This window comes from Ananas comosus, linkage group 1, assembly GCF_001540865.1.
Source record: "Ananas comosus cultivar F153 linkage group 1, ASM154086v1, whole genome shotgun sequence".
NCBI lineage: Eukaryota > Viridiplantae > Streptophyta > Magnoliopsida > Poales > Bromeliaceae > Ananas > Ananas comosus.
This window is the reverse complement of record NC_033621.1, coordinates 19,381,205-19,390,103: the sequence shown is the minus strand read 5'-3', so window position 1 is coordinate 19,390,103 and position 8,899 is coordinate 19,381,205. Positions and strand designations below refer to the sequence as shown.

Here is an 8,899-nt window from a genome sequence, read left to right as displayed (position 1 = left end):
ATGAAGAGACATTCTTTCCAGTGGTGAGGTTTGTCTCAATTCATCTGATTCTGGCTATAGTCGCACATTTAGATTTGGAATTGTTCCAAATGAATGTAAAGACTAAATTTTTGAATTGAGAACTAGACGAGGAGATTTATATGAATCAACCTCTTGGTTTTATAGCTGAAGGACAAGAGCGCAAAGTGTGCCGCTTAAAACATTCCATTTACGGCTTGAAAAAATCGTCTAGGTAATGATATCAACATTTTTATAGAGCAATTATTTCAATAGGCTTTGTGATGATCGAAGAAGACCATTGCGTGTATGTTAAAAGGGAAGAAAAAGATTTTCTTATCCTTTCACAATATGTAGACAATATCATGTTGACCGGAAATAATATGGAGTTAATTATCACCACACAGATGTGGTTGTCCTCTTCTTTTGAGATGAAGGATATGGGACAAGCGGATTATGTATTGGGAGTCAAGATCCACAAGGATCGATCTCGAAAATTCTTAAGTTTGTCTCAAGAGACTTACATCAAAATTTTGGAGAGATTTCGAATGCATAATTCAAAACCTATTAACACTCCAATGAAAAATGGTCATTATTTTAGCCTCGAACAATGCCCTAAACAGAAGAAGAGAGAAAGCAAATAGAAAAAGTCCCATATGCAAATGCAGTCGCCAGCTTGATGTATGCAATGATGTGTACTCGGCCAGACATATGTTTCGCTGTTGGCATGGTTAGTCTATATTAGAGTAATCCCGGTGCAGCACATTGGCAGGTAGTTAAAAGGATTTTTAGATATCTGTGAGAAACTGCGAACCTTGCTCTATACTATCATGGAGGAGAGCTTAGATTGATGGGATACATCGACGCTGATAGATCAGCAGATAGAGATGAACACAAATCTATCTCGGGATATGCGTTTATACTTGGAGGAGCTGTTATTTCATGGTGTAGCAAGAAACAACCATGTATCTCCTTGTCGACTATGGAGACGGAGTACATTGCATGTACAGCAGCAGTACAAGAGGCTGTTTGGCTAAGAAGATTTATGATAAATTTGAATGTAACAGCACATGCCGATGATGTTGTTATTATCTATTGTGACAACAAAGCAGCGAGAGCTTATGCAAAGGATCCAAAGTATCATGGAAAATCTAAACACATTGAGATCAGATATCACTTCATTAGAGATATAGTTGCACAGGGACAGATTGTAATTAAATTTGTATCTACTGATGATATGATAGTAGATTCTTTTACCAAACCCCTTGTTAAAGATGTTTTTCATAAACATGTTAGAGGATTGGGTTTGTGTAGGATTTGACTCTTATATGTCTTATATTAATATTTTGCTAATAAATATTTTTTTTTTTACATTGCTTTTTAATCATATACATCATTTTTGAATTTTGAATTAGTGCACAATATCTTTATAAGAATGAATGTCACAAGGCCTTTGATCAGCCCTCTCACACGGGTGATCGCCTTGTCGCTAAGAGAACGAGCAACATGAGACAAATAAGATCACACAAATGCGATTAGTAATGCAGGTGATCTAATTTGTACTATAAGAGCTGGCAAGTATTTAAATCTTGAATGTCGCCTTAAATGAGCTAAGATGAGACTGTTTGAAATCAACAATAGAGATGGTCCACGACTCTACTTGGCCTGTATGAAGTCGAATGTAAAGAAGACACCATGTGGGTGACTGTCTTGAGGTTTGTTGTCTTGAATCACAATAGAACCGATATTTGTATGGTGTTTTGAGCGTGACATGTCTTTAGAGGTAGCCCCACCATAGCATACGTTCATACCGTATGTGCAAGATCGATCACTATGTTTTAGAGAGTGACGAAATTGATTCCTGTTTCGTCGTTGTGTGAACTTTGCGTGCTCTTTGTGACTTAGAACCATGTCATAAAGTAGATACTTAGTGATGCTACTTTAGCATGATATCCAAGGGCCATGATTGATTCGGTCTAGCGAAACATGTCTGGGAAAGCAGTCAAGTTGAAATGGATTAGTATGAGGCATCTAAGGAAAAATCATTTGATAATACACCTATAATTTGTGACTCATAACTCGAACGATTATGTTGATATTTGTTGTCAATATAATTATAAGAACAAATGCATTGATGAGAGAGATCTAGCTTGCTCTATAGGATCAGAGATGTTATGATCTAGTGTGTTCAGTGATTTGGGGTACAGACAAGATTTGAGTTGTGGTGTTATGTTAGTTGGATGGTGGCTTAATATAAAACTTTATTTTTTATTCTTTTCGTTATTGATCGCACCAACTATTTTCGGTATGAAGAGCAAAACAACATAAGAATATTTGGGATGACAAAGTATGAATAAGTACCAAGTGTGTAAGAGTGGGAGATGTTAGGATTCGTCCACATTGGGACTTATCTAAAATATTTCTACTCTATATGGGATAAGAAATAAATATTGGTAATTATCTGAGATATTCCTAGTCTACATGGGATAAGGAATAAATCTAACAGATAAATCCTAATCTGTTTAAATCTCTATCTATGTGAAATTTAGTTAGAATATGACTAGGATTAACGTCTCCCATATGGCCTATAAATACATGAGGTATTGACCAGATACGATACACGACAAAAAATTAGAATCATCTCTCCACAAAATTCTCTCTCCTGGTTCGCTCTAGGGCACCATCAGAAACCCTAGGGATTTGTGCGGTATGCTGCGTTCGACTCTGGTAGCTGGTTCGCAACGAGAAAGAATAAAGTGTGCGGCAGATTCTTAGCGGATCGAAGAGTTCGTAAAACAAGATAAGATCATATTCTAATAATCATAATACATTCCACTGCGAAAGAGATATGTAAAAATCTATGCGATTTTTGCGAATCGTTTTGGGTATTAATAAATTTTACCAACACTCAGAAATGCACAAACCCTTAAAGCTCTGCAAAATTTCTCATACTTCATATTAATTATAAGAACGAAAAGTTTTTATTAGTAGCAAATAACACATCTAGGTTTGGACCTAACGAGAACGTCAAGATCTAAAAAGGGAGAGTTTGTAACGCCCCAATAGTCCCATATCACATAGATCTGATTAGAATATATGAGGCCTCTAAGCTAGTGGTCTAAAAGTGGGGAATTTGTAACGCCCCGATAGTCCCACATCGGATGGATCTGATTAGAATATATAAGGCCTCTAAGCTAGTAATCTAAAAAGGAGAAATTTGTAACGCCCAAATAGTCTTACATCGGATGGATCTGATTAGAATATAAGGCCTCTAAGCTAGTAACAATAACTGGGTTTAAGCATTTTGGTCTAGTGATTTGGGCCCAGCGATGCTGCTTGCGAGTCGGGTCGTTACAACTGGAAGTGTGAGAACTAAGTGCTATACGAGGCAAAGTGTTACACTAGCGGATTTGGTTAGAGCCACCTCTTGAACCATAGAAACTACCTCTAAAATCTCACATCACCTGATAATTCTAGTCTGCATCTGTGATTTGGGTTGGATCTGACGAGAACGTCAAGGTCTAAACATGGAGAATTTGTAACGCTCCAATAATCTCACATCGGATGAAAAAATAATTCTGATTTGAATACATGAGACCTCGCACATTAATAATAATAATCGGGCTTAAATATTTTGAGCCGATGGTTTGGGTCCAACGAGTTATTATTGCTAGCGGGTCAGAAAGCTACGTCCATAAAGAGCTTCAACACCATTATTGATAAGGTGCATGCATTTTCCCTATAGATTGAGGCGATGTTCAACTAAATTGGACAGGAACTGACGACATTCTTCAGTTATTGAGACACCAAATGCTAATAACAAATTCACATTCTGAAATAGTATCTCAGATGGTGACATGTGGGATCCGTACAAGTAAGCTAAACGGTTTTAATGCTGAAGATATAAGTGTGCGTTTACCAGCTAATAGCTGCAGAAAAGTATAGAAGAATATATAAAATGTTGAAAAGAAAATTTCGGCTAACACAAGAAGCGAAGAGGAAAGCTCAACAAAGATAGAAAAAGCTGATTGATTTTGAACTTACGAACAAGCTGCTATCAACATTCCAAAAGCTTAGGTCATATGCTTCACCCTTTTTCTTTAATTTAAAAGAAAATAATCTGCAATTAAATGCATCAGTGAATGGCAGATTACTTGCAACATTATGTGGAATTCTATGCAACAAAATGCGCCACTGGATAGCAGATGGTTTACAACATATAAGGTGTTTTCAATAATAATAGAAGAACAAACTATTAACTTTAAATGGAAAAAGATGAATTTACAAGATAACCAACAATAACAATCATCGAAAAGCTCATTATTTGGTGCATTGAATCAAGCCAAACAAGGCGGCAATATTAATATCACATTTAATTAGCCACAACTCTCATCAATATCATTCCCCTTTCTGTATCATCCTATTCCTCTACAAGGCTCAAAGAGAAATGTACACATCCACACCCATTTTAACCTAAACCCATCTTAATGCTAACATTTCTTGTAAATAGAAATACTCAGATATGACCCGTCTTTTTCTTCGATAAAATAGACAAAGATAAGCTTACTGTAACATATTTCAAGAAACAAAGCATCTTCCATGGCATCATTCATTAGACACGCAAAAATTAGGGTTTCCATAATTTTGACACTTCAACAATTAATTAGCATGCGGTAATCAATCCTGCCTAACAACCAAAGAGCAAGTAGAAAAACAAAGGACTCCTTTTTAGGGGAAAACAGAAACAAAAAAGATAAAATAAGGTACTAATAGATTTAACAGGATGAGGCCTTGGCAAAACACATTCAAATTATCCATTGCCAGTATACATTCAAATCATCCAATTTAGATGAATGTACTATTTCTAAATGCTCCAATATATAAGCTCATTCTCATATTTATTAACATAAATTATAACATGTATACAAAGAAATTTTGCTCTAGTAAACACTTACAGAGGACATATTTTAACATCCTCTGGAATGTATTTATGCCGAGGATTGTTCTGAAGAGATAAGTGACAAGGAAGGTTTCTCAGCACTCCTCTTCATGGAAATCGACAACGATCCTTCGGCAGCTTGAACCGAGCTCGACGAATACGGAATCGGGCTCAAACTGTCCGTGACCTTTGGCGCGGGCGGCACTTCAATCTCCATCACCCCTTCCAGCATTTGCACCACTCTACTCATCGACGGCCGCAGCGACGGCTGCTCTTGGATGCACCAAAAGCTCGTCATCACTGCCCTCTCCACTTGCCCCATATCAATCTCCTCATTATAGATCTTCTTATCAAGCACACTCCTCAAATTCCCTTTCTCAAATTCTTCGTACGCGAACACTGAGAATTTCTTCCTTCCAGTCTCTTCCGACATGTCGAAGTTCCTTCGCCCACTTACGATCTCGAGCAACACCATTCCGTAGCTATACACATCAGATTTAGACGTGATTGGGAGATTCGCCAGCCACTCGGGGGCTAAGTAGCCCCTGGTCCCCCTAACACTGGTGAGAGTCCGGTGCCGGTGATCCTTGGGGTGTAAGAGCTTCGCGAGTCCGAAATCGGACACCTTGGCACTGAAATTGTCATCGAGAAGGATGTTCTCGGGCTTGATATCACAGTGGATGATGCAGTCGCGGCACTCCTCGTGCAAGTAAGTGATCCCGCGGGCCGTTCCAACGGCGATGCTGAATCGGGTCTTCCAGGGCAGATTCTCCGAGGAGGAGGAGGACGACGACGAGGACGACTGCTGCTCGGAGAAGATGAAGCGGTCGAGCGAGCCGTTCTTCATGAACTCGTAGACGAGCAGGCGGTGCCGCCCCTCCGAGCAGAAGCCGATGAGGCGGACGAGATTCAGGTGGTGGGTGCTGCTGATGGTGGCCACCTCCATCCGGAACTGCTTCTCGCCCTGCTCGATCCCCTCGAGCTGCTTCACGGCGACGACGGTCCGGTTCGCGAGGGTGCCGCGGTACACCGAACCAAACCCTCCGGCGCCGAGCCTCTCCTTGAAGCCCTTGGTGGACCGGTCGAGCTCCCGGTACGAGAATTGGACCGGGGCGCCGGAGGCGTATTCGAGGAGGGCGTACTGAGCCGACGCCGGCCCGTACTTGGGGCTGTTCCGGCAGAAGAACCACCACAGGGCGGACTCGCAGAACACCAACGCCAGCAGAGTACATAGGACCGCGACGACCACGATCCAGGCGCGGAGCTTGGAGGTTCCCGGCTGGGCGCCGGCGAGAGCGCCCGGCGGGGGGTTGGGCTCCTCGGGGGCGCAGACCTTGACGTAGGAGGTGCTGGGGAGGGCGGCGGAGTGGTAGCCGCTGACGAAGTCGACGACGATGTAGCAGAAGCCGGAGCCGTCGGCGAGGGCGGTGGACGCGAGGCAGGACTGGCCGGAGAGGCAGTTCTGGCGGCACGCCGTGATCCCGATGAAGAACTGCTCGGTGGCGACGTCGGGCGGGTAGGTCAGGAAGCGGGTGTTCTCCAGCTCCAGCATCGTCCAGTTGGCCCGGCAGTCATCGAGCGGGGTGCGGGGCCGGCAGCCCTGGCGGGGGTCGGCGGGGTCCGCGGAGCAGACGCCCATGTTGCCGCAGTAGGCGAAGACCTCGCACTGGTCGGCGACGGCGGACCACTGCTCGGTGGGGGCGGAGCTGCCGCCGGAGACGCTGTAGACGCGGAGGTTGCCGTCCGGGTCGAGGCGGACGAAGCGGAGCGTGATGCCGCTCTCGCCGTAGTTGCTGCTGTAGGCGACGACGACGGGGGAGGAGCCGAGGGCGGCGTCGGCGAGGGAGAGGATGCCGTTGGACTGCAGGAAGAGGGTCGGGGACGAGAGGGTGCGGTTGGCGGTGAAGGAGGCGTTGTAGCCCTCGTTGAAGTAGACGACGGTGCCGTTCCAGCGGAGGGTGAGGTTGCCGGAGCTGCGGAGGAGGGAGAAGGAGTAGGGGCCGGAGACGAGGGAGGCGGCGGAGGTGAAGTTCTGGGACTGGACGAGGGTGTCGGTGGGGTTCTCGAAGGACTGCCAGAGAGGCGAGTCGGAGGCGTTCTGCAGGACGAGGTTGCCGGAGTCGAGGAGGGCGGCGGAGGAGACGCTGAGGGAGGAGGTGTTGGAGCTCCAGACGAGGGCGCCGGAGCCGTTGAGGAGGCGGAGGTCGCCGTCGGGGAGGAGGCTGAGGGACGCGGACGAGTCGACGGCGGCGGAGGCGCCGCCGGCGGACCAGACGGGGAGGCCGCCCGAGAAGACGATGGACGCCAGGAAGAGGGAGGGGTGGGACGGCGAGGGCACGAAGCGGACGGAGAACGTGCCGTTCGGGGACGACCAGGACGACGACGACGACGACGACGAATTGGACGGGGTGAGCACGGATCCCAAAGGGATGGCGCCGGCGCCGCCCGCGTTGGAGAACAAGAGGAGGACTAGGAGCCGGAGGACTAGCAGCAGCGTCGGCGGCAGTAGAGGTGCCATCTTTAATTTGGAGCCGAGCGAATTAAGGTGCCGCTTTTAACTACTGGCGAAAGGATTTCGCCATTTTCGGTCCAGCGAAGGTACACACAGACACACGGATCGCGCGCGCTATCTCCCTCTAAAGAGGATTGGGGAGTAAAGAAACAGAGAAAGCGAGAGAGAGGGGTAGAGGAGAGCAGAGAAGAACCGGCTAGGAGAAGAAAAACCTCTCTCTCTCTCGGCTCTCGGCTCTCGGCTCTTCTAATTTTTATGATATTCTCTCACGTTTATATGTAGTAGTGCTGAGGGATCGAGGAGTAAGAACGTAGAGCGAAAATGGCTGAGAAAACGGAGGAGAGCAGACGAAGTAGATAGTCCTCTTTCTCTCTTTCTCCCCCTCCGACGACGAGGTCGGAAATGGACCAACAATTGGGAAACTCATTCTTGCACCCGGTGCATCTGCAGCTGTGCGCTTCCGGATGTCATAATTGTAGGCGGAAAAAAAAAAGAAAAGAAAAAAATATGTATGGAATGAAATTTGCTGAGCTCACACCTTTTCTGACTCAATTATCCAGCTTTGAAATTCTTAATTTTAATATTTAATTTTTCTGGTCATTAATTTCTTTTGAGCTATTTGATGGCTACTTAGAGATAAAATTCGGGCACACTAGTTGTTTTTAATTAAAAATATAATAATATAGAACATATTAATATGCTTTTATAAAGTTGTTAAAATAAATAATGCATCCAAATTTTAAAATAAAATAGTCATCAAATATTTCAAATCTAATAAATTTTTTTAAAAATAGATAAATAAGATTTAAACCTTTAAAGATTCGAAAGTCATTTCGAAATAAACTATAGATCAAATAAATTTGACATATTTTTGCATTTTAATTTTTCTTGTCAAGTGCTATAATCTTCTGTGCATAAGTATTTTCTCCTTTGTTACCTATTTATATATTAGAAACACTATTTTCATACAACTCATCAATAAAATTAGTGTTATAAGTGATATTTTTACATATTAACATTACTCTTCAGAAATTTACAAAAATTCCTTCGACAATAAGTTATATTTAAACAAAAATATTACATATATTATTGATTGTCCTTAGAGTAAGTGGCAAAGGGTTTGGTAGTTGGTATCCGAGACTTAAGTTCGAATTCTAGTTGATTCACATTTCTAACTAATTTTATTTTTAAATAAAATAAACTAACTACCTATCTCTCAAAATATATATATATATATATATATATATATTCACCTCTTCAAAAAATTTAAACAACTATTTTCAATTTTTACCCCTTTGATTTTGTATTATATAATTTATCAATTAAATTAGAGCATTCGATAAATCGAATGGGGCTTTTGCTGAATTCAATTTTTTTGAATAGATTTTAAGCTAATGGAGCTTCAACTTTCAAAGACGGCCAGCAATTGATAAATAAAAAAACTTAATTTA

At 43.0% G+C, this 8,899-nt stretch overlaps 1 protein-coding gene across 1 annotated transcript; it reads right to left on the bottom strand.

Annotated features, from left to right (window-relative positions):
- Positions 4,667-7,922, bottom strand: LOC109715877 (G-type lectin S-receptor-like serine/threonine-protein kinase At1g34300). Its single transcript, XM_020241098.1, has one exon. It carries the CDS (start codon positions 7,452-7,454, stop codon positions 4,986-4,988), a length of 2,469 nt encoding a protein of 822 aa, XP_020096687.1. The 5' UTR covers positions 7,455-7,922; the 3' UTR covers positions 4,667-4,985.

Excerpts from the sequence above, each read along its gene's own strand:
- LOC109715877 (XM_020241098.1), bottom strand. The coding sequence starts at position 7,454 with ATGGCACCTCTACTGCCGCCGACGCTGCTGCTAGTCCTCCGGCTCCTA.